Source organism: Onychomys torridus, chromosome 15 (assembly GCF_903995425.1).
Source record: "Onychomys torridus chromosome 15, mOncTor1.1, whole genome shotgun sequence".
Lineage (NCBI taxonomy): Eukaryota > Metazoa > Chordata > Mammalia > Rodentia > Cricetidae > Onychomys > Onychomys torridus.
Genome location: NC_050457.1, coordinates 20,516,058 through 20,543,302, shown reverse-complemented (window position 1 = coordinate 20,543,302; position 27,245 = coordinate 20,516,058). Strand labels below are relative to the sequence as shown.

Below are 27,245 nucleotides of genomic sequence, written 5' to 3'. Positions count from 1 at the left end.
GACTGGCTACAGCAGTGGAAGCCCATGAACTGTGGACTGGTGGCTGTGGAGCCCCCATGAGACTGGACTAGGCCCTCTGGATATGGAAGATGGTTGTTTGGTTCAAACTGTTTGGGGGGCAACCAGGCAGGGGGATCGGGATCTGTCCCTGGTCTCTGGACAGGCTTCTGGGAATCCAGTAACTGTGGTGTGACACCTTGCACAGCCTTGGTACAGTGGGAAAGGGCTTGGACCTGCCTAGGCTCAGTGTGCTGGGCTCTGCTGACTCCTCATGGGAGACCTCAACTTGGGGGATGTGAGGATGCGGGGTGGCTTGGGAAAGAGGGCTGGGGAGTGGAAGCAGGGAGGAAGGGGAATCTGTGGATGGTATGTGGAGTAAGTAGAAAATTTCTCAATAAAGAAAAATGAAAAAAAGACATGTACTCTAATTGTGTACGTAGAGTTATCAACAGCATCGATCACATAACTCTGAAGTGGAAACAACTCATACGTTCAAATGATGTGGCATATTCATGGAATAGAGTATATTCGGCCAGGAAAGGGAACGAAGTACAGCCACATGCTATGATATGGAGAATCCTCAAAACCATTGTGCTGAAGAAAAGCAAGACCCCAGAGGCCACAGTGCATCATTCCACTTTCATAACATTTAGAATAACACATCCATCCACAGCAAGCAACTCCTTGGGGTGGGGGTGGGGAGGGTATAGAGAATGGGGAGTAACTGCTGAATAGGAACAGGGTTCTCTGGCGACCACAAAAGCATTCTGAAACTACTTAGAGGTAGTGGATACACACACTGTGAATATACCACGTGCCACTTGATTTCCAGTTAAAATGGTTAATTATGAGTAATAATGAATTTCATCCAATCTGGGAAAAAGAAGTAGTACTGTTCCGGTAGGCTTGGGTACTCCTGTCCCACAGCTACAGAACAGGTATTGGGCTAATGTACCTGGGAGGCAAGGCTGCTGTTGCTGAGGTGTGCTACAAGGTTCTGGAGGAACAGGCACTTCTTCAGAAACATACTTCAAAAGCTCCTTTCCAAGATATGTTACCTGTAAGTAATTAAAATGGATTTAAAAATCATATATTCTGTAAGAGGCAAATACATTAATTTCCTGAAAAACTGTGATCTTTGTAAACAAGTTATTTATTTATTGTTTCATAATACCACAGCTCACAGCCATGTCTAACCCATCATCTTTATTTTTATAAAAATATTTTGTTGCCGGGCATGGTGGCGCACACCTTTAATCCCAGCACTTGGGAGGCAGAGGCAGGTGGATCTCTGTGAGTTCGAGGCCAGCCTGGTCTACAAAGTGAGTTCCAGGAAAGGCGCAAAACTACACAGAGAAACCCTGCCTCGAAAAACCAAAAAAGAAAAAAAAATTCTAATACTTCATTCTAATAATCACTCCCAGAGGGTAGGTTCATGTGAATAATCTGTCAAGTGTCAATCTTAACATTCTTCTCTCTAGAGCACATTTTTGTAACTTCTAAACTTAAGAATGATACCCATATAGGCCTCCTATAAGTTCTGGGCTCCTGTTATGTCACGGCAATTATCTCATTTAAATGAGTTAATGTATCTTGCTTCCAATAAATCATGAGCTTTTTGAGAACATGGTTTGTGTTTTATGCATTCTTATACTGTTAGACGTCACATAGTGACATTATGGAATGAGAGGCTTTTAAGTTCCAACTCCTAAGTAAGGCTCTTAAACTGCATGTCTCAGTCTGTTTTTAAAGACTCGTCTGCAGCTTATTAAGTTAGGATTGAAAGAGGTAACATCCAGAAAACATCTGACATAGTTGTCTAGTATATTCTGAGTGCTCAATAAATTCTTATTAAATTGAACAGTGACCAACAGAGCGACCTACAGATAGGAGACTGGAAGGTGAAGGAACCAAAGTCTGAAGGTGAAAATGAGGCATGCCAGGCCTCTCCAGGGTGCCAATCCCTCCTCCTTTCTTGTCACAGAGGGGAAAGGTCCCTAACTATTATCAGTCAGTTTTCAAAGAAACAATATTAGAACCAATGGATTTTATATTTGTTATGTCCTGAAAATGTCCAACACACTTTACACTCACCAAAGTGTAGACTGAGTATGTTTGCTTCGTACCTCATACTAAACCACCATATTTTTACCAGAAGTGCTGGGTAATGTTAAGGTGGTAACTAATGTAAAGTGGAATACGCAAACCACTGGGAGTAATTAAAACATACAAAATCCCCACAGCTCTAACACAGAACCGGACATAATAGTGCACACTTAAAATCACAGGACTTCAGAGGCAGAGGAGGAGAATTACTGTCAAGTCCAGACAGTCTGGCCTATATAGCTAGCTTCAGCCTAGCCTATGCTGCACAGTAAGAGCCTGTCTCAACAAACAAACAACATCCCTAACTGAAAACAACCAGAAAATATACTAAATTAAAATCTATTTTTTAAAAAATTATCTCATTCACTTTATAGATGTTAAGTAAACTAGATCTTGCAGTTTGTCTCTCAAAAAATTCTGACAGGATAGAGAGGAATTAGTGGAGATAGAACCTGATGAGCATTGGCATGTGTACTTCTGAGACTCGATGATTCATTTATCTTTAATGAAGACTTGTGTAAACTCGATTTGTAAATTAATAAAAGTCAACCTTGTCCAGCCAACCTCACTAGGTCTTTCTAAGACCAAAACAAAACATGCTTCACTACAATGGAAATGCCACAAAACAGATTGTTAAAATGTACTTTTTTATTCTATGTGTAGGAGTCTTCTGCTTGCATGTATGTATGACATCACTTCTGTGTGCATGCCCTGGGAGGTCAAAGGGCATTTCCTAGAACTCAAGTTACAGACAGTTGTGAGCTGCCATGTGGATGCTAGGAATAGAACCCGGGTCCTCTGGAAGAGCAGCCAGCACTATGAACTGCTGAACCATCTCTCCAGCCCAAAGCAGATTGTTTAAAGCTGTAAATCTTTTTCTATCTCAGAATTTTCAAAATCACTTGATAGTAATGAATTTATAAATAAAGATATTACACAGCTATATTACAGTAACCATTCAAAGCAGACACATGCTTTTAGAGTTTAGACACTTGTTCTAAACTCTATGCATCTCAATGAATGAACCTCTGTACAGCCAGAAAGGCCATTCTGGTTTTTTTTTTTTTTTCCTGTCTAATCAAAAAGGAAGTTTTTCATTTTTTTAAATATAAGATCTTTATTGACAGATAATTCACATAGTATACAATTTTCCTGTTTGCACAATTTGATAGACTTTAGTCCATCATCCTCATAGGCCCATGACACCATCACCATTTCCTTTTTTAAAACATCGCTGTCTTCAATTTCTTTCTCCCCCCACCCCCTTTGTTTTTTTGAATGCTGAATGCTGTTTATTGAAGGAGGGAGGAGGTCTTTAATACAGGCTTACAGCACAATGGGGGAACCCTGCAGGGCAGAAGTTCACTTCTGATTTTTTTAGCCAGAAAGACCATTCTAAAGAAGCTTTTTTTCAGGGTTTTAAATTTTCACTATCAACTAATTTTTATGGGCTTATTCATAACAACAAAGAAGAAAAATCTACGACAGAGTTAAAGCTAGAAAAACACTTAGCTTCGCAACTTCTTTCACAACTCAAGATGCTTGCATTCCATATCTTCATCACTGAAGATTGATTACCCTTTCTCAGTCTCTTGGCATTGCAGTTTTCTCTTTCTGAGCCTGGGTGAGCTCAAATAATATGTATAGTCTAAGTCTATCTACTTTGCTGCTAATTTTCTGATTCATTTTTCTTTACAGTTCAATAATATTCCCTTTGTATATGTACCACATTTTCATTATTATGAGCCATTTCCTGACTGTCATCTAGGTTGATTCCATTTCCTTGCTATCATAAATAGTGCAACAGTATACACGAATATGCAATTATCCACCAATATTGTTGGAATATGCAGTTCTCAGAGTATATATGCCTAGGATATAGCTGGGTCATATGGTAGTTGTTTTAATTTTTTGAGGAAACTCTAAATTGATTTCCACAATGTTTGTATTAATTTGAACTCTCACCAGAGGAGAATAAGGGTTCCTCTTTTCCTACATCCTCTCTAACATTTGTTGTCAGGTTTCTTGATGACAGTATTCTGATTAGAGTGAGGTAGCATTTCAAAGTAGTTTAATTTGCATTTCCCAGATGACGAGATATGTGGAACACTTTAGTCCTCTGTCTGAAGCATAGCTCATGAAGGTTCTCTCCTATCCTGTGGGCTGTCTGTGTGCTCTGTTGAGTTTTCTTGGCTGCACAGACTCCTTTTATTTCATGCAGATCCATTTATTGATATTTGGGGCTAGTTCCTGCACTACTGGTATTCTATTCTGGCCTACCCTAACATCTTGAGTATGTTCTATGTTTTCCACATTTCAGGTTTTAAATTAAGGTTTCTGAACTATTTCAAATTGACTTTTGTACAAGGTGAAAGACATGTATCAATTTCATTCTTCTGCAGATAGATATCCAGTTTTGTTAACACCATATAGTGAATAGGCCATCTTTCTTCCACTGCATGTTTTTGCCTCCAGTGTTAAAAATTAGATGGCCATATCTTTTTTGTTGTCAAAATCTATTTTCTATAAGGACGTAGAAAGGGAAGAGAGGTGAAGAGAGGTTCAGGGGATATGGCTGCTGGCTTGACGAACGTTTGGGAAGCCTCATATTGAAGCTGCCTTTTACCTACGATGTATGAAAAACATTGAATGTTCAGTCTCTCTGGCTGTGATGAAACTTGATGAAGACTACATCCGTTTATGTTTTCATTCCTAATGGTGAGAATCAAGCCTTTTTTTTTTTTTTTTGGAGACATACTCTCTCTCTCTCTCTGCATAGCCCTGGCTGTCTTGGAACTCCCTAACTAGTCCAAGCTAGCCTGGAACTAAGACCTACCTGCCGCTACTTCCTGAGTGCTGGGATTAAAGGTGTGCACTACCACCTAGCAAGCATCAAGTCTTTAAGAATAGGCTGCTTGGGGTTGGGGGTTTAGCTCAGTGGTAGAGCCCAGTAAGCACAAGGCCCTGGGTTCGGTCCCCAGCTCCAGAAAATAAAAAAAAGAATAGGCTGCTCAACTGATCCCTTACCCCACCCCCAAATCTAGAAGATATATTAGCATGCTTAGGTGAGAGCAAGGGTGTGTGTGTGTGTGTGTGTGTGTGTGTGTGTGTGTGTGTGTGTGGAGTGGGGATGTATCTAGCTACCTTTCTGTAAATGTAATTAATAAAACAAGTGAGAGTATTAATTAACATAATCTTCTACTGAACACAAAAGAGATGCCCAAGACTTTACTTCCTTCCTAGGACTCCATTTGATTTGAAAGTATCCATCTATTTCCTTCCCTTCTTTTCTTTCTTCTGACAGGTCCTCACTCAGGCTGGCCTTGAACTTGAAGTCCCCTGACTCAGCATTCTGAGTGCTGAGATTACTGTGTTTGGATCACTCCATTTTTGCCGTCTTCAGAAAAGCCACTTGTATGAAAATTGTCATTATGAAACCCACTCCTTTGTATCATAACTTAACAAACAAATAAGTGAAAAGGTCAAAAGTTATTGTTAGTGTTGACGAAAAATAATCTGCTCATGGACGATCAAATTTCTGACTTCAAAAAGCAAGTCTTACAAATTTTTACTATCCCAAGGGAGGCAAGAGGAAAATTTCTTTCTATCTAAGGTGGGGAAAAGGTAAAGAAACCAACTGACAAGATACCTGAAGGTTTCTTTTCAGGCTCACTGTAGTACAAAAGACTTTCCAAGAAAACATTTCTTCAATCAACTATTTTAGGAGTTCAGAATCCAGGGCAGAAAGTCCTATCAACATATACTACTTGTTCTCTAGGGAAATGATGACGCAGGTGGAGTCCACTGCCAAAACCCAAACACCTTCCGGATCTCAGGGCCCAGGACCTCTATGCTGCAGCAGGAGGCCCCTCCCCACTCCCCTGTATAATGTCCCCACTGGAGTTTACAGGAAGACACTGTGAGATTAACTGGCTGCGGGAATCCATCCAGACAGACATTCTTCATCTGTTTCTATAGTCTTGAGCCAGCCTTCTATGTCTTGATATTCCTGATCACGGTGGATGGAGGAATGTGTGTCTATAACACTAATTCATTTTTTCTCTCCTCTTTTCACCTCTCCTCTCACTTCTCTCTCCCTCTCCTCTCCTCCCCTCCCCTCCTCCCTCCCTCCCCCTCTGCATGCATACAAATGTGATGTGTGTATGTTGGCCATGGGGAGCATAGATAAAACTCAATGATAAATCTGAAAGAATGAATTTGTATAGATGGAAATTCAGTAAGGTATCTGGATAGAAAGTATGCTTGCAAGAGAGCTCTGTCTAATGTTCTTTTAGTAAATACTTAAAATGACAGACTACTGTTCATTTGCACCTATTTGCTTCTGGGCATTCCCTGATTACCATTCTTACAAATCTTGTGACTTTTAAAGAAAGACATTTTCCCTTCTCACCAAGTACTAACCAGGCTGAATTCTGATTTTTTTCCCGGGACTAGATGGTATCAGGGATATTCAGGGTGGTATTACCATAAATTAAAAAGACACTTTTTTTTTTCTTATGAAAGCCAGCCATTTTTGATGCACTACAGGGTCATGTGAGTGCAGAGCAACTTGTTTCCATGGAAAGGAACATGGGTCTCTTTTGTGCTATTGTTACAAGTGTAGAAAATGATGTATGGGGCATCAGAAGACTAAGTTTTAGATCAAACTCTGCGTCACTTAATATCATAAAGCTCAAATAGAGAGCATTCATAAACAGGTGTAACAGCTGATCTACCTGCCTCATCAAGTTCTTGTACCAAGTGCACACTGCTATGCTATCTCAGACCTCTATGTCAGAAGGCTAGCCATCCAGCACTCTGTAGCTTAGACTAAGAAAAATGAAACTGAAGGAGTGTCAATACCTTGACCCAGGTCAAAGATTATCATTCCACTCAGAACACCAAAATCACACGGACAGATTAAAAAAATCTTGCTCCTGGGGCTGGTGAGATGGCACAGTGGTAAAGGCTTTTGTTGTGTAATCCTGGAGACCTGAGTTTGATACAGCCAGGAGGGGAGAATCAACTCCCTAAAGTTGTCACTGACTCCCATGTTCTGTGGCAAATGTCTTTCCTCTAATAGCAACCACCTCCTGGCCCCTGCAAAGGCTACTAGATCAGAAGCATGGAGCTGGGGTCCAGCAGGCCCTGGCAGGTTTTAGTTTTTGCTTGTTTTGGGTTTTTTTGAGACAAGGTCTAGCTATATAGCTCTACTTGTCCTAGAACTTTCTGTGTAGACCACATGGATGCAAATATATAGAGATCCACTTGTCTCTGCTTCCTAAGTGCTAGGATTAAAGATGTGAGCACCACACCTGGCCACTGTGAGTTTTTTACAGTGATTTTAATGTATGGCTGTTGTAAAAACTATTGCTCTGATCATAACTTATAAAGAATGGACGAACCAGGCAGTAGGTTGATCGGGTCTCTTACCCAGAGATGCCTCTGCCCATTGGCGATGGCAAGGAACATCAGTGATATCCAATGGGAGTAAGCATCAGGACTCCCCTGGCAAAGCTGTGCGGCAGCCTACCCTCTGTGGGAGGTGCGACTCAACTGTCTAGTGGCTCTGTCACACTGCGGGTGCAGAGCAAGTCTTAGTTTTCTGGTATTTGTACTGGTCAACTAGTCATCCCTGGTTGCATACCATCACCATTCTCAGAACTAGTCAGCAGAAATACACGCAATTACGAACACAGCAAAAAGTCCCTTGTATCTAGAAGTGACTGTGACTTTAGGATTTCCCCTAGAGCTTGAAGAAGCAGGTTTTTTTTTTTTTTTTTTTATTTAAGAAGTAAATTTAAAGTTTATTTTAAGTAAGACAATATTTAAAATCAGATGTACTTAAAAACCCTGTTGATAAAAATAAAACAATGAATGCTTGAGCAAATACGTTAAAATTTCATGGGCATGCCCAGGTCCAAAATATTACCCTTTTCCTTGGATGGGATACAGTCCTGCCAGAATAAGCTGCACGCTAGCCTCATTAGCTGATAAAGATACATGGGGGAACAAGACCTCCCAGAAGTCACCACTCCTGTCTCTGGCTGTGTAGGCCAAACAAAATACCTTCTCCTTATCCATAGGAAGGATGGATTATTCCTCCTGCCTCACATGACAGCAGGACAGATTCTCTTGCCTGTAGAGGATAAGAGTCATACTCACACCCTAAATACCTCAAACGACAGGGAGGCAAGTAGCAATTACTCTGCCCTCAGTGTCTCCTGAACTGACCTATGAGGATGCTGTGAAGAGGAAACGGTGCACTGAAGCCGGAGACTGGTATGGGACCTGCCTGCTAGTTCAGTCGGTCATGTCCTTTACCCTGGCTTTTCTTTCAACATAAGCTGATTTCAGGGTCAATACCATAACTACCCCACGTTCCCTGATTGTAAGAAGGAAGTAGGTTTTTATGATAAACTGTTATATAAAAAACAAAAACAAAAAACAACCCTACAGAAGTCATATTTCTTAGGCTTGAGCAGTTACTAAAAGTGCATGAGTGCCCCATAAGAAGTGTTAAAGCTCTGCTTCTTTGTTTCTTGTAACAATCTTTCAAAAGTAATCTAAGGCTGGTCACAATCTGGATAATACCTCACACCAAGGACTTTCCTATTTTTAGTGCCCACATTTGCATTTGCTTCACTATCATACAGGTGCTAAACCACAGGACTATCTGATGCGGCTGATAAGAAGTAATCAGAAGCAAGAGGCTATATAAATGAGGCACTAGTATAGCACAAGAGCCTGTCGCAGTCAGCAATTCAAAGACAGGAAACGCAGTAGTTCCAACAAGGGAAAGAGTCTTCACTGGGCACACTGTAACACAAGCATGCTGAAGGTAAAAGACCAAAGCTGAGGAGTCTGCCAGATTCACGATGGAAAGATTCATGTCAGCAAAGAGTATAATCTACCGGAATTTTTAAAACACTGCAATGAAAGGGATTATTAAGATGCCAACTGCCAACATCCGTAATGAATTATACATCCACGAAAAGGACTCAGCAAAAAGACTAAGATGAACTGAAAGTAGATACCATGATGATTCCCAGGTGGTGGTGGTGGGGAGCCCTAACCCTTTGGTGGAGAGGAGAGGAGAGAGGAAGGCATGGCAGACAGGCTACTGAACGTACAAAATCCAAAATATGCTGATACAAGTGAAAACTGAAACACATTACTAAAACTACTCTTATAATGGCTCAGAAGAATGCAGAGGTGGGGCATAGCAGGAGCTGGGAGGGAGGGGAGAAGGAGCTAGGCTGGACAAAATGAGAAGCTGTCCCCTGTTCATTTGTGCTTTGAGGCTTACTGAAGTGGCTAGTAGAATTTAGATGTATCATCTATTCTTTGAAAGATAATGGCAGTGCCTTAGTTAGGGTTTCTATTGCTGTGATGAAACATGCCCAAAAAGTAAGTCAGGGAGGCAAGAGCTGATGCAGAGGCCATAGAGGGGCACTACTTACTGGCTTGCTCCCCATGGCTTGCACAACATGCTTTCTTATAGAACCCAGGACCACCAGCATAAGGATGGCACCACCCACCATGGGCTGGGCCTTCCCACATTGATCATTAATTAAGAAAATGCCCTAGAGGCCTGCCCATAACTAGAACTTATGGAGGCATTTCTTAATTGAGGTTCCTGGCTCTCACATGACTTTAGCTTTTACTGGGTTGACAAACTATCCAATCCAGGTGGATTTGATGCTGCATACTTGTCTGGGTCAACTATGGTAAATGGTTCTTAAAGCAGTGAAATCCTAACTGGGCTTGTAATTCAGAAACCAGGAATGAATTAGTACTCAAGCTATTAAGTCTTAGATGTTTAAGTGAAAATGAGAAAAATAATATTTTAAAAAGTCCGTCCGTCCATCCATCCATCCATCCATCCATCCATCCATCCATCCATCCATCCATCCAATGTATAGTGTTCTGCCTGCATGTATCCCTGCAGGCCAGAAGAGGGCACCAGATCTCATTACAGATGATTGTGCACCACCATGTGGTTACTGGGAATTGAATTCAGGACCTCTGGAAGAGCAGCCAGTGTCCTAATCGCTGAGCCATGTCTCTAGTCTGCGAAAAATAATTGAGTGATTTGAAGATAGTGCCATGTTCAAAAGCGAAGTGTATTGTGAAGTTTTTAAGCCTTAGGGGTCTTTCCCACTCCCTTAGTACTCAGGGGAAGATTTTTGGCTTCATTTCATTACACTAATAATAACACAGGTACTTCATGAACCCTATTTTCTATATGGATTCAGAAAACTGAAATTTCTTGAGAGAAAAAAAAGAGGTGCATAGGTGTGATGAAGTTTCTGAGAGTAGATTAAAAAAGCAAAGAAGGGGTGCAGTCAATTGTGCTACATGCCCTTGGGCATTCTGGCAAATAAACCTCAACACTAATGGTGTCATGAGAAAATTTCATCAAGTCTTGATTCAGTAGGCAAGGAGATGTAGCACACCACAGGAGACACATGCAGGGATACAAACCAAATCAGGAATCTTTCAAATTTCTTTTAGAGATGTTTGAAAGTAAAAAATAAATATTTTCTATTCCATTATGAAGTTAAATTTAAAAATTATTCACCTTACTCCAGGCATAATTCCAGGTCACATAATTGCCACCACCCAGAAGATCCTTGAGCCAGGTAACTGGGTTCTGGTAAATCTGCCCGTTTTCTACCTTAAGTTTACCACTCAATAAAATACTGGCTTTGTAGGTAGTCTCCTGAAGTGAAAAACAAAAATTAAGATAAACAATTGTTGAAATGTGTGAACTTTTGTTTCTGGTTATGATGAAATAAGAGAGGTCAGATTTACTATAACATCTGACCTCCCCCCACCAAAATCCAACAAAATATACAAACAATGGTTTGTAAAATGTCAAGTACCAGGCAAAACAACATCTAAGAAGTATGAACTTAATGTGGTGGTGGTGGTGGTGGTGGTGGTGGTGGGGCCTCCACTATTGCAGCCTACTTTCCAGGAGTCCAGATCACAGAGATCTGGCAAGAAAGGAGAATCCAGGCAAGAGTCTAGAGTTACAGGGGTCACAGCAGGACAGAGTACTGCAGCAGAGTCAAATGAAGAGAAATTGTTAGTTTTTCACAGGCTTCTCTTGAAGGATTCAGCTAAATAGTGATTGACATTTGTATGAGAGGAAATTATCAAATTGGCTAAGAATGAACACAAAAGGACCATGTGAAAGGACTGGAGGAAATGACAGTCAGCACTCTCATGGGGCAGGAACTAATGCTTTTCTTCACTATAAAACTAGACAAACCGCAACACTAATGGTGTCATCAGAAAATTTCATCAAAAAGTCTTCAATCATTAGGAAAAAAATAATTAGCCTTAAATTTCACACTGCTCCAACAAAACTTAAAAAAAAAACTCAAAAGGTCAAAGAGTTTTAAGCAACTTCACTATATTACCAAAAATTTAAAGAATGTAAAGATATCCAGCGTTCATGAGTCAAGCTGCAGTATAGGATCCAATAAAAATTAACAGGTGCAAATCCAACAATGTTAACAACACTAACTTGTTTAAATAGCTCATCAACAGGCAGGTGTTGTTAGACTAGATCAAATGAATAAGACCCAACTATATAATATAAGAGACAGACTTCATATTAAAAGAAGTAAGTAAATTAAAGTAATTAAAAATTAAAAGATGGATAAGTATATCATATAAACAAAAAGCACAAGAAAAATGGAAAGGCCACATTAATATCAAAAATATCTTTAAACCAAAAGTTACTAGAAATAGAAATTATACAATACTAAAAGGGTTACTGCATCAGGCAGATATAACAATTATAGGCACACATGTGCATAAATTCAGAAGAGCTCCAGAACACAGGAAGCAAACTTAAGGGAAAAACAGGAAATCAACACGAATGGTAGGAGACTTCAATGTCTTACTTTTAACTAGAAGGTATAAAGATCAAACAGCAGAATATCAACGTGAGAAGACAAGACTTAGCCACTATAAAATTGAATGCTAAGCAAGAGTATACAGGAATCTCTACTTACATGGATTATAGGTACACGTCTATAATCCCAGCACCCAGGAGGCTGAGAATGGAGGACTGTGAGTTTAAGGCCAGCCTGAGCTAAAATAAAAATAGCAAAACCATATATTAAAAACACCAAAGGCTGGTGATAAAGCTCTGTGGTATATCATTTGCCTTGCATATACAAGGCTCTACATTCAGTCCTTAGCACTGCAAAAGAAAACAAGAAAAAAAAAAAAAGAAAGAAAGAAAAAGAAAACCATTTAAGGGCAGAATAGTTATTCCTTGTATTGCTTGTGGAACATTATTTAGGCGAGGACACTTGCTAAGGTAAGCCATAAAATTAGCCTCACAAAGTTTAAAAACGAGTGGGATAATACAAAATATGTTCTCTAAACACAATGGAATATGAGTAACAGAAAAAATCAGGAAACTCACCATTAAATAAAAATCAAACAACATAATCCTAAGTAACTAGTGTATCAAAGAAGAAATCAAATTGCAAATTATATGTCCCAAAGGATACACAAAGATCCCAGTATCAACATAAAAGCTAGTTGTATCTGTAACTCAACAGTGGGATGGGGCAGATGGATTCTAGTGGCTCTCTGGCCAGCCAGTCTAGAAGAGACAGTGAGCTCCAGGTTCAGTGAGAGACCCTGTCTTTTAAAAAAGATGATGGCAACAGAGGAAGACACCTGACATTGACTTCTGGCATCCATGGTTGCGCGCGCACACACACACACACACACACACACACACACACACACACACACACACACTTTAAAATGGTTGAAAACATATAACATATTGAATTTTAGGGATGCAGCAAAAGCAGTGGGCAACAGGGTATTCTTTTTTGGTCCAGGGTTGTGGTTGGAGACGGGAGACGGTTTCAGTATATAGTTCAGGTTAGTTTTGAACACACCATCCTCCTGTTTCAGTCTATCAAGTATTAGGATTACAAACATGTGCTACGGGCTGGAGAGATGGCTCAATGGTTAAGAGCACAGACAAACATGTGCTACCACACCTAGCTTTAGAGTAATATTTGCAATTATTAATATAATAATAATACTAAAAAAGAAAATCAATTCGATGTCCTAACCTTTAAGATACCTGAAAAAGAAACACAGAAGAAAGAAGTAATTAAAAAAAGTAACAAACTATTCGAGTAAAAACAGACAATAAAAAGCATTTGAGTAAAAGCAATAAATAAAAAGTTTTTTAAAAAAATACAACAACAAACCTTTAAGCTAGATGACTAAGAAGGTCAAGTGAGACAAGTCAAAATAAAGAAGATACTAATACTGATATTACAGAAACAAAAAGCTGTAAGAGAATACTATTAATAACTATATACTGATCAATTAGATTAGCAAATTCCTTGAAATAAATGACTGTCAAAACTGCCAAGGAACAGACAATCTAAAAATACCTGTACCAAGTAAATTAGTAATAACACATTACTCACAGGGAAAAGCCCAGATATGAATGGCTTTACTACTTAATACTGTGAAAAAGTTAAAAAAGACTTCACAAACTTTTCCAAAGTCAGGAGAGAGGAGCATTTGTGAACTCATGAGGCCAGTGTTACTTTGACTAAAACTATAACATCCAGTATCTCTAGTGCATGTGGACAGAGAAAATCTTTAACATTTTTATTTATTGCTTTTACTCAAATGCTGGCAAATCAAATCCAACAACACATGAAAGAACCCCACACCACAACCAAGTGGAATTTATCTCTAGAACGCAAGGGTTAACAACCAAAAGTCAACTAATACCCTATTGTGAATGAGAACTCCTGGAGGCAAGCTGTGTCTGCAGAAACTGGTGGATTAGATCGGCAGTGATGTGGAGAGACTGGGATGCTGCAGGTCCAAAGGCTAACTACCTTATCTTGGTTTAGCTTCAGCCCCTGAACAGCCTTTCCTTGTCCACCTCTGTGTCAGAATCAAGATCCTGTGACTAACAGACAGAAACCTTGGGGAATCTATCGACTTAGCACATCACTAGCTTCTATCAAAACTCAGATGGCATCTTGGGTCTGTAGAAAAGCTTCTGCCATCTTGCTGTGCCTGCCTCTCTGATGTGCACCGACATATTCTAAACTTGCCTTGATTTTCAGTGCTCTTGTTCTGTAAAACTATCAAGCTTCATAAGACTGCTTCCACGCTGGGACATGGGATTTGAGGAAACCTAAATCTGTGTTCCCGGGCCGTGGTCACTCAGAATGGCTCCAGAATAAACTGTGTCATACTCCCTTCAAGATGAGAGCTGTGGGTTTTGTTTGTTTTCTTGCATTGCAATTTCAATAGAACAAAAATAACCCATGGGATCCCTCCCAATAAATTAATAGAGCATCAAACAAGTCCAACAGCCTTTCCTGATGGAAACACCCAAAGAGCTATGAGTGAAAGAGAACCTTTCAGGCTGATGAAAAACATCTTTAAAAATCTGGAGCTCACACACTCTTAATGGTGAGACCATCTTAGGAAACAGACGTCTGTCTGCTCCTATTCCTTTACTGTCATCCAATTTGGTCCCTGCAGTCAGGTACCAAATTAAAAAAAAAAAAAAAAGAAAGAAAGAAGCCCTATCTTTTGTTACTAAACCATATGATAATTTAAAAAGCAAATTCAATAAAATTTCCAAACACATCCTTTAACTAGTAAGCTTAGCAAAGTTGTAGAAAAATATTTCAATATCCATGTGTCAATTTCTTGCAACTAGTAATAAGTAATAAGCAACTAGAAATTGAAATTTTAACAACCGGGTAACTGATGTTATTAAGATATGAATTATTAGTGGGGTGGCGTAGGGTGGTGGGACACAACTTTAATCCCAGTACTTGGGAGGCAAAGGCAGGAGGATCTTTGTGAGTTTGAGGCCAGCCTGGTCTACAGAGTGAGTTCCATGACAACCAGGACTGTTACACAGAGAAACTCTGATTCAAAAAACCAAATAAAAAAAAAGATATGAAATATTTATAGACAAACTTAATAAAAGATAAGTGAAAAGTGAGTTACCCCTATACTGCTGAAAAAAAAAAACAAAGACCAAAATAAATGGTCTTAACAAAACAATACTGCTCAGACGCCATTTCCTTCCCAACTAACCCACAGATTTAATGAAGTATCAATTAAAATAACAGCTTTTTTAGTAGTAGAAACTGACAAATTCACCCTAAACTTCTGATGTGACTTAAAATAGCCAAATATGTTTGTAACAGAACATGATCAGAAGGCTAGCATTAACTTATTTCAAGGTCTATTATACAGCAACAATAGTCAAGGCAGTTCAATACTAACAGGAAGATAGACAAATAAATAACAAAACAATAGGGAATCCAAAAATAGACACACCTATCAGCAGCTGATCTCTTAAAGAGACTCAAAGGCAACTCATTGGAACAAGGATGCCTCTTTCAACATGTGCTGCTGGGCCAACTAGTTATTCAAATCAGAAAATATGAATGGGCCTGGGCATGGTAAGTCACACATGTAATCCTAGAACTTGGAGAGCCGAGGCAGGAGGATCACCACATGTTAGCCTTGGCTACATGGAGAGTTCCAAGCCAATTTTGGATACAGCGTAAGATATTGTCTCAAAAATAGATAAAAATAAGTATATTCATATAAATATATTACCATATATAAATATGTTCATATATGAGTTCACACACATAAATATACACATACATATATGAATAGGGATTATAATTTATACTTAAATTAATATGAAAAGTAATTTATGATGGACCCTAGCCCCAAACTAAAAATTATGGTCAATCTTCCTTTTTCAATTTTTAATTTTTATTATTATTTTCTTTTTTTATATAATTTAATTCGATTTTACATATCAGCCATGGGTTCTCCTGTCCTCTCACCTCCCGCCCATGCCCCCTCCTTCCCCTCTGTCCACCCCAATTCCCATCTCCTCCAGGGCAAAGACTCCCCTGGGGATTCAGCTCAACCTGGTAGATTCAGTCCAGGCAGGTCCAGTCCCCTTCTCCCAGGCTGAAGGAAGTGTCCCTGCATAAGCCCCAGGCTCCAAACAGCCAGCTCATGCACTAAGGACAGGTCTGGGTCCCACTGCCTGGGTGCCTCCCAAACAGTTCAAGCTATTCAACTGTCTCACTTATCCAGAGGGCCTGATCCAGTTGGGGTTATGGTCAATCTTTACCCTTGAGGTAAATTACATTCTTTGATAAATGTAATTTATGAAGCCACAGGTCAAATGAACAGTTACTTGAAGATACCTAAGCACCACCATCACGTCCCCAAATTCGCAGCTACTTAATAAAATCACTAACTTTGCTATATGAAAAAAACCTTTGTCACTTTTTCTCACTTTCATTTGGAACATAGATTAAAAAATTTGTATTAAAATATAATTAAATCATTTCTTCCCTCCAACCCCTCCCCTGTCCTCTTCCTCCATTGTCTTTCACGATTCCTCCCCTTATTCCCTCTAAAATTCATAGCTTCTTTTTCTTTTTCTTACATATATGTATGTGTGATGGCTAATCTTTATTGTCAACTTGATAACATCTGGAATCAACTAAAACTCAAGATGCTGGGCATACCTTGAGGGATTTTCTTAATTTGATTAAGATAAAAAATCTTACAAACTCATCCTTTTCAAATTATTCTTTGATTAAAAATAATTTGAGGTAGGAAGAGGCACTCAAAAATCTGGAGGGCACCTTCTAGTGGCAGCCCACATAAAAGGACAAGGAAGAAGGAAGCTTTACTTTTTGCTTGCTTGCCTTTACTCTAACTGGCAAATCTGTCTCCTCCTCTGTTGCTGTGGCAACTATTAAACCCAACTTCTTCAGGACTCCCCTGTAGACTGAAAATCAGAATTTCTCCAGGAATCCCTCAGGACTCCAGCACCAGATCGGTACTGTGGGGGCACTGAGTTTCGTGGACTGAACAACTATTGAATTTTTGGCCTTTCTGTTATGAGGCAGCCCTTGTTGGACGATCTGAATTGCATCCTATGGGTCAGTCTAGTAAACCCCTCACATTCCATCAGTTCTGTACCTCTAGAGAAGCCTATGTACTACAAATGCACAAATATATAAAGTCTGCTGAATCTGTTTAGTGTTGCTTTTTATATACATGACTTCAGTGCTGACCATCTGTGGGACCTAACTCTTAAGTCTTCAGATGTGAATACATAATCTGGACTAACTACAGAAACCAGAAAAAAATAAAAAAGGACCATGGGGAGGGGTTTCTAGAGAGGGAATAGTAGGATACAAGCAATATGAAGGGAAAATGGGGTAATGGGGAGGTGCCTTTAGTTAGGAAGTGGGGAGGGAGGTCAAAACAGGAGAGGGAATAGAGAGGGATAAGTACACACACACACACACACACACACACACACACACACACACACACACACGCTCACGCGCGCACACACGTAAGCCTTGAATGAAACCTCTTTTTGAGTTGTTGGTCAGGAAGTCCAAGAGAATCCCCAAACAATATAGGCTGACTGTTGCTTTTAGTTGCCTCCCAGAGGATGAAGGTAAGTCCCTATTACTGAAGACAACATGTAGTTTGGACACAGGACTTGGAAGATTTGAACTGCATCTGACCTGAAAGCCTCCTCACTGACGACTAGCTTTCAGAGTACCAGAAGGTGCTGTGCAAGCTGACAAGGGAGGCAAACAATCACTAGTCCTACCTGGCTATGATGCCTGAGTCACAAAAATGACCAACCCTGAAAGATCCACCTAACATGGCAATTGTATCTTGGCACTAACCAACAGCTGTCTAACTGGACCTAAGGTCTGATCAACAGGAGGGAAACCATGCCTGGTATGGGAAACTTAGCCAACCATCAAAGCTACTGAGACCAAGGACCAAAGAGGAGAACCTGCTTACACAAATAATTCTTAACTAGCACATAAAGAAGCAATTAGAAAAATAGGCAGGGGCTGGAGAGATGGCTCAGAGATTAAGAGCACTGGCTGCTCTTCCAGAGGTCCTGAGTTCAATTCCCAGCAACCACATGGTGGCTCACAACCATCTGTAGTAAGAGCTGGTGCCCTCTTCTGGCCTGCAGTCATACATTCTGCATACATAATAAATAAATAAATAAATAAATAAATAAATAAATAAATAAATAAATAAATCTTTAAAAAAAAGAAAAACAGGCAATGGATTTGAACCAATACTTGAACCAAAAAATAAATAAGGATGGCCAATAGAACAAGAAAAGATGTTCAACATCATTAACTGTGGACATGCAAATTAAAGCCATAATGATAAAGTAGTACACATACATACATCCACACTATATGTTAGCAAGGCTAAAGTTAAGGGAGTGATCATCCTAAGCACTGGTGATGATGTGGAACAACTAGCACTCTCATGCACAAGTAGTGCATGCATCAGATATTACAAACAACTTCAGCCAGTTCTTTAAAAGTTAAATGTACACCTATCTTAGTATTCAAGAAATCCATTCATAGTATATGCCCAAGGAAAATGAAAGTATATGTCAGACCAAAATCTGTACAACTAAATTCATAGCAGCTTTATATGTAATAGCCAACAGCTGGAAACCACCTAAATATCTAATCAGGTAAACTATGGTATCAGGCGAAACAAACTACCAACCAATGAAAAAGGAACGAGCATGAGGGATCTGAAATAACTAGACTGAAGAAAGGAGTCAGGCAAAAATGAACATATGAAGCATAATTCTCATATGTAAAGTTCTTAGAGATGCACATGAGGAGCACAAAGCTCAGCAGCACCGGCCAAGGACTGGCAGGAGAGAGGTAGAAAGCAGGCCTAAGACGCTGCCAGAGCAGAGGGATGGCTTATTGTGTGTGGATAGAATCTTACAGGTAATACCCACCTCCAACTTGTCAAACAGTACACTTGGTGTATGCATAGTGCACTGTATATAAATTATACCCCAACGAAGATGTTAAAAATGGCTACAGTTATGAAAAACTCTACTGCAGATTCATTAAGCTGATCTGAGGAACTATAATCTACTAAGAATTGATGTGCTCTGGTTACTGTAAGGTAAGTATTCCTTAACAAATTGGTTGGTGGGCAAGCAAGAATATTGAAGGAAAGGAGGTCAAACCATTAATGTGATCCTAGGACCCTAATTGAAACTTTAACATTAAACTGTTTTGTTCTTAACTTAGAAGTAAAGCTTCTGAAGTAGGAAAAGCCAGTGTCTAGAAATGAGAAAAGTAGAAAACACAGCCATTAGGTTGAATTTCAGTAAGGCTGGGCTGATTTCTCAAATATCAGTCTACAAGCAAAGAAGCCTATTCGATGACTTGATAATCTTTGCCATTTTGAATTCCTCTACAAAAAATGAGATATTTAAATATATATGAAATATTTTAATGGGCATATCTAACAGAATCTTTTCTCACCACTCACTTTTATACATATACTATATTTTTAACTGAGTTTCTTACTGACACTTCCAGTCTGGTCTTAAATTGAACACCCATGGAAGACAAATTAGGGGTGGCTTCAGCTCTATCTTCCTACTTTACTCTTAAATCCTTCCTACTACAATATAACTGCAGGAGTTGACACCCAAAGGTGCTTACGACAAAATCAGGAAACCTCTAGAAGAAGGTGTAGGATAGTATGTCCTACATTTAGATAGCACGCCAAACCCTATTTCCGATATGCCTGTACTACGCTACACCAACATTGCTTATAAAATTTGCAAGACTTTAGAGAAAAAAAAATACCTGTGTTTTGAATTCCAAAATGTCATTTCCTGGATTAATTCTTCCAAGTAATATCAAATCTTTCAGCTGCACATTTTTCTTTTTAGGAGCTATGCTGTGGTGTGAAGGCTTTTTAATAGAATGTGGATGGGCAGACCCAGAAGAAGGAGAGTTCTGAACGCTGTTTGCATGGGAAACAACAGAAGCTGTTTTTTTAAGACATGGCTTTGTCTGCTGCACAGTATCAGTGTCTAAGACAGCAATCACTTGATGAGCCAGAGGTTTTGATGCTCCCCCAGATGGTTGTTGGGAAACTGTTTCCTTGTTTCTTCTTTTTGGATTACAACAGAAAAGGTTCTGATTCTGAGGAACAGGTGGTGGACAGGCATCATTTTGGGAAAATACACTTTTATCTTCTGAAATATTTGTAGTGCCAGTCACTGCAGGAGAACTATCAAGTCCATAGCCTTGGACCACAGTTTCTGTAAAACTATTTTCTGCTTGTGAATTTCCTGCTTGAGGAATAAAAGTAACAGGCTGAGATGACAATTTCATTTTCTCAGTGCCATCTGAGTGTCTGGATTTCAATAACCCACCCAAAGCACAATCTTGGACATTCTGTTTAGAATTCATCTCACTTCCAGAGAATTCTCCTCCTTTCACTGCTTCTGTACTGAAACAAATGCTTCTGTCCTGGCTGTCCTTCTGTATGTCTTCCATGTTTCTGCTGACAGGAGAAACAGAAGCAAGATTGGCAGGAGACAGTGGGCCTGCCTGGGGATGGACTGAGTTTTCCAGACGAGGAGACTCTTGGCTCTTCTTCTCACTAGAGATGTCTGAGCTACACGGAAGCTTCCTTAAACTAACACCAGAAAATGGTATGGCATTCTTATAGTTTTGAATTTTCAGTCTTATTTTTTTCTGCTTCTTTGCCACAACTAAAAGACTCTTCTGTCTTGTGGCCAAGTTAGCCAGTTGTTCTCTCAGGGCTCCGTGCTTAAATGACTCCATGGATACCCTAGAAGAAAAAGGAAAAAATATTAACAGAAAAATTTCTTCAGACTTCTTGATATTAAAGATTCTCTCTCTCTCTCTCTCACTGTGAGTCAGCTTTAGTAAATAAAGTCTATCTTTGAGATATATATTTCCTTTGCAAGAAAACTGACATGTATTTAATGTGAGTTGGCCTTTAAAAATTTAGAATTTGGGGTTGGGGATTTAGCTCAGTGGTAGAGCGATGGCCTAGCAAGCGCAAGGCTCTGGGTTCGATCCTCAGCTCAAAAAAAAAATTTAGATTTTATTTCTTTACTACTTTATGTATATGAGTGCTTTACCTGAGTGACAGATGTGCACCACATTCATACCTGGTGCCAGAGGTCATAAGAAGACTTTGGATGCCCTGGGACTGGAATTACAGATCCCTTGGGATTGGAGTTATGGATGGTTTTGAGTATCCATGGGAATTGAACCCCAATCCTCTGAAAGAACAACAAATGTTCTTAACCTCTGAGCCAACTCTCCAGCCTCAGTTTGCCTTTTATTAAAAAAAGAACGCAACGTTATTTGAGTGAATTCCAAGAGGAGAAAGACTTGGGCAGTCTACAGTGCACTGGTTAGAAGGTGCGACTGGAGCTGACTAGGCTGCTGTCACTTAAGTTTCGGTTAGTCACCTAGTTTACAGTAGAGAGGGACACAGATATTAATACATGGGAGTACGTTCTACAGGCTCTCTTAGCTATGAGTAACAACACTGTTTTGAATAATCGTACTTCAATGAGACTTGAGATTAGTTCACTAAATAATCACTACAGTTGTATTCTGAATCTGTCCTGAGGTTTTTTTCAAGCTAAGAAGGATTTCCCAGACAACACCTATCCTAGGCAGCTTCCATTCTGTGACTCATTTCACCCCCACATGTGTCTTTTGGTTAAGCACTAATCCCTCGCTGACCTTGGCTTCAGTGGTTCTCAAACTTTTTGGCCTCAGGACTTGTACATACTCTTGAGGAACCCAAACAGCTTTTGTTTGTACAGATTGTATCTACGACTATTATTTTAGAATTAAAACAGAAAAATTTTAAGGAAGAATATAAAAACAAATATTTTATTAGCTAGCAGCTGGCCTTTGGGAAAATTCTACTGGACACTGACAAGTGAATTAGAACAAAAAACATCTTCTTATTATAAAACACAGCTTTACCTTCACATAAAGTGGTCTCAAGGATCTACCAGGGATCTATAGGCTATATATTAAGAGATAATGTTTTAAGAAAAAGCATTGTAGAAATAGCTCGCCTTTCTAACAAAGTTCATAGGCGCTGATACTGAACACAGACTGTGATAGTAGTACTAGTATGCAAGGGGGACAGTGAGAAGAGGCTGGCAAACAGCATAGAATACAATGTGTCAGATAAAGAAGAAAACAACAATATCATGTGTAAAACTATGTATATAAAGGAATTCCTACAAAACACAAAGTGTTCTCTTTAGATCATCCATATCAAGACTGAACTCTTCCTGCAACAATGTGATGTACACGCCTGAAACTCCAAATGAACAGGAACATTTCACAATCCCAGGTACACTGTTTACCAGAGGACAATTAAGGAAAATTGAAGCTAGAAGATGCTCAAAATCTCCTAAAATGGCCTGTAGCCAATTTCTCCTCAGTTGACAGAAGTTCACTTGCTTGAGAGTATAAGGAAAACTACAAAGGAAAGAACAAGGAATAGGGAGATTAAGCTTTCATCCCGTTTCTCCACACTTCCGTTAGTCCTCCTGCAGCCTGCCCTCTGGAGCTCCTCCCACCCAATGGCCATTCCTTGGGGTCTCTGCCTCTGGGTGCAGACTCCAAAGATTAGATGCTTCCTGCCAACCCTCTCAGCGTTCCCTTTTAGGCCATCTTCATTCCTTGGTGTCGACCTTCCTCAGAAATACTTTCCACAAGGGACCCCCAGTGGCCACACTGGGATGGAACTCAGGTGGGAAATTTTCGTCCTGTCGTCTGTTACACTGTCTCCACACTGACTCTCAGCTCTGTAGCTGTCTGCTTACAGGAGCCCCTCCCACCCTACCTGTATTTATTGCCTGGTGACTCTGCCTCTTGGTGCAGACACTACCTCCACCCTAGAATCTTTCCCATGACCTCTCTTAGCCCTTCCTCCTGGCCCATCTCCACACACTTCTGCCACCCACTGACCTGCAGAAGCACTCTACCAGGGACCAACAGCCACAATTCTTGCCTAGTATCTGAAGAAGGCAATAGCAACTAAAGAATTGAACATAGGCAGAACTAGATATCAACACCAAGAAACACCTCAAACATTATAACTCTAGCAGCATAATTTCAACACAAACACACAATCATAAATAGCCAAGACAGTATGTCTCCAGAAGTCAGTAACCCTACTGCAATTGGCCCTGAGAAAGACATTACAGCTGAAGTATAGGATAAGCACTTCAAAATAACTATTATGAATATGTTCAAGAATCTTAAAGAGGATAATGAATAAGTCCCTTAATGAAGTCTGTGAAAACATGAACACACAGTTGAATGAAACAATAAAAATAATTCAAGCCACAAAAGTAGAATTTAACAAAGAAATAGAACCATTAAGAAAACTCAAACTGAAATATAACTGGAATGAAAAATTTAGGATGTCAAACAAAAAGCTCAGAGGTAAGCCTCACCAACAGAGTATAAAACACAGAAGAAGGAATCTTAGGTTGAGGACAAGGTAGAAGAAATGGATAATGCAGTCAAAGAAATGTTAAATCTAAAAAAAAAAAAAAAAATTCAAGCACAGAGAACATTTTTAACAAAATCATAGAAGAAAATTTCCCTAATCTACAGAAAGAGGAGCCTATCAAGGAACAAAAAAGCATGCAGAAACCCAAAAAGACAGAACCAAAAATGAAATTCCTTTTGACAGATAATAATAAAAACACCAAGTGCACAGAACAACAATAACAAAAAGTGCAAGGAAAAAAGACCAAGTAACCTATAAAAGCAGACTTATTAGAAAAACATTTGACTTCTCAATGGAGACCCTGAAAGCCAGGAGGGCCTGGACAAATGTTCTCCAAACCCTGGGAGACTACAGATGCCAGAACAAACTATACTCAGCAAAATATTCATCATAATTGATGAATAAAGAAATACATTCCATAAGAAAGTCAAATTTAAGCAATTTCTAGCTACCACTCTATCTCAAAAGAAGGTATTAGAAAACTTCAGTATGAAGAGGTTATTACACCCAAGAAGACACAAGGAATGAATAATCCCAGAACATCAGTAAAGAGGAAGAGGGAACTTACACTGTAACATAAAAAAATAATAATAGGAATCAATAAACAATATCAGTGGTATCAATTCCCCCAATGAAAGACACAGACTAAAAGCCTGAATTAGAAAACAGGGTGTGTCTTTCTGTTGAATTCAAGAAACACACCTGCAGTCTGCCTGAGGACCTAGCAACAGGCACTGTCAGAGGTCCTGATCATGCCTAGCTAATGAGGGACAACTACACAATGTCGCCGGATGGGGACACAGCCTGAGTGCTGGGAGGAGGGTATATAAGGCTTTCCCTGTGGATGAATGAACAAGTCTGCTGTTTACCTTTCACCTGACTCCTGGTGTCTGTCACTGATTCTGCGCCTTCTCACCCCCTCCCCTGAGGGAGCCATTAGGACCCAGCTGCAATGGGAGTGGGAGTGTCTTTTGCCTGCTCACAGGACCCTTCTGCTCATGGGACCCTTTTCCTCGTCCAGAGAGTTTATGCCGAGTCTTTATTGCATCTTGTTATGCCGTGTTCAGCTGATATCACTGGGAGGCCTGCTCTTTTCTAGAAGGAAATGGAGGAGCAGTGTATCTGTGGGAGTGGGGGTGGAGTGGGAAGAGAGGAGGCTGCTGTTGGGACGGTGTTGTATGAGAGAAGAATAAAGAATAAAAAAAAAAGAAATGAAGTACTGAAGCCTAATTCATATGCTAATAAAAACTTGAAATTGCATCAATGAAAATTTCAGTACCTTAGTTACTGTGACAAGTAACGAGACAAAAGACAACCCAGGAGAGGAAAGGGTTTATTTGGCCTACAATTCCAAGTCACAGCACATCACTGCTGGGATCTCACAGAGGCAAGAGCTTGGGACAGTTGATGACACCACATATGTAGTAAAGAGCAGAGAGAAGTGCACACACTTGTTTTCATTAGCGTTCTCTCTCTTATACAATTCAGGGCCCATCCCATAAAATGGCGTTGCTCACACTGGGTTTGGTCCTCCTCCATTAATTAACAATGAAGAGAATTCCTCATCCACATGCTCACAGGCCAACCTGATCTGGAAAAGCTGGATGTCCGTGTGTAGAAGAAGGAAGCTAGATCCTCATCCCTCACCTGCACAAAATCACCTCCAAATTTACCAAAGTCTGCAACATAAAACCTGAAGCTGCTAGAGAAAAGGTGGGAAGTTCCTTACAATGCACAAATAAAGGGAGAGACTATTTAAACAGGACTGCAGTCCTTCAGAAAATACAGCCAACAATTGACAAATGAGAGCTCATAAAATTCGAAACCTTCTGTCCAGCAAAGGAAGGTAAGTGAAGAGGCATCCCACAGAATGAGAGAAATATCTGCCTCCTATACATCCAACAGAGGATTAATTCTACAATATACAAGGAGTAAATAAACCAAGCATCAAGAAAACAACCCAGTTTTAAAAAATGCACCATGTGTTGGAACAGAGGATACTCAACAGAAATACAAATGGCCAATAAACATTTCAAACAATGTTCAACATCATTAGCTACCGGGGAACTGCAAATTAAAACACTGAGATTCCATCTCACCCTAGTCAGAATAACAATCTTTAAAAACGACAACCAATACAGGAAAAGATAAAGAGAAAGAAGAATCCTTGTGCACTACTGTTGGGAGTGAAAACTGGTGCAACCACTACGGGAATTAGTGAGGAGCTTCCTCAAAAGCTAGAAACTAGAAACAGAAATGATGCTGTCCTGTCAGAGAACAGATGTAATAAAAGATTTATAAAAGCAATGGTTGGCCTGACTACTAGTATCCCCCAGCTTCCGCTAACAAATCCCTGCATTTTATTTGGGGGTCAGACTTTCGGAGGCTTCAGTCATCGCCAGCTTACTGTTCTTATCCTGCAGTGAGGCCACACATCATGGCCAGAGTGTGTGGCAAAACAAAGCTGTCCACCTCCTGGTCAAGACACAAAAGAGAGGAAGGGGGCTAGAGTTTCATCATACTCTTCCAGTGTTTGTCCCCCAGCAACTGGAAAACTTCCTACTGGGCCCCATCACCTCCCAAAAGCACAAATGGGTAAGTCCGTTCCCCTACTCACCTGTATTTTTTGGCTAGATCATCTCTTTCTGTCTTCTGTTGAGCAAGTATATTATCCAGAACTTCTTTTATATCTAACATCTTTCCAATGTACTGCTCTAGAGACACAGTGATAAAATAAAAGGTCAGTTAATTGAAGAGTGGCAAATGCTTATCTGGTTAGACCTATTGACAGCTGTTTTTTGAGATAGGGCTTAAACTCATTCTTCCCAACCCACTCTCTAACATAAGTGGCCCACATACTTAAACCGAAGCTTGTTTGATTATATCATCCTAATGAAATGCCCTGAGGTGTTCAGGTAAGAACACTGTACCAAGAAAGAATAGTCCATCTTAAATTCTAATTCTGCTACCCCACTGATTTAAGCTCTAGCAGCTGGGGTTCATCTGTTCTCTATGATCCGCTTTCTTTTCTTCTTGTGTGTCTTGTATGTGGGGTGTTGAGTATGAGTGATAAATGTAGTTGTCTATGTGCAGACAGACACAGGTTCCCTGCACAGGCGTGTGGAGGTGCCAGACTTGTGCAGCAAGCACCAGGGCACCTCACTGGCTTCACATTGCTTTTGAGACTTGGTCCCTTACTGAAACTGAAGCTCACTGTTTGAGCTAAAATGATTGAATATTTATTTATTCCTTAAAGAAAATGTTACCCATTGTAACTTGGAACTGTTGACACTACTTTTCAAAAGTTTATCAACTTTGTAAAGCAAGGCTTTCCCAAACAATCCTAGAGCAAACCACATACAGTGAAAACACAGCAAGATATTCTGAATCCTCAGACGCAAGTGGTGCATGACATCAATATATCACTTTTATTATTCCTAGAATGAACATGATCTCTGAAAAGAAAATAATGAGCACTTCTATTGGAAGCAACTCTGTTTCTAGTCTCTGCAAAAACAAAACAAAACAAAACAAAACAAAACAAAACAAAACAAAACAAAACACCCCTAAACTGATAGTTTGTCCATCAGCCTGGAAACATGGTTTAATTAAAGAGCAAAGTTTCATGATTCTCCTTTTTATCCTTCAGG

The 27,245-nt window shown here is 39.8% G+C and overlaps 1 protein-coding gene across 1 annotated transcript in view; it reads right to left on the bottom strand.

Moving 5' to 3' along the window:
• Ankrd31 (ankyrin repeat domain 31) overlaps positions 1–27,245 on the bottom strand; it is a 158,760-nt gene that overhangs the window by 15,585 nt on the left and 115,930 nt on the right. Inside the window, exons 22-26 of the mRNA XM_036207173.1 lie at positions 26,213–26,309; positions 19,869–20,865; positions 10,691–10,831; positions 956–1,058; positions 4–6 (exon numbers count right to left, since the gene is read on the bottom strand). Coding sequence (XP_036063066.1) covers positions 4–6; positions 956–1,058; positions 10,691–10,831; positions 19,869–20,865; positions 26,213–26,309 — 1,341 coding nt within the window. The remainder of the gene's footprint in view (positions 1–3; positions 7–955; positions 1,059–10,690; positions 10,832–19,868; positions 20,866–26,212; positions 26,310–27,245) is intronic.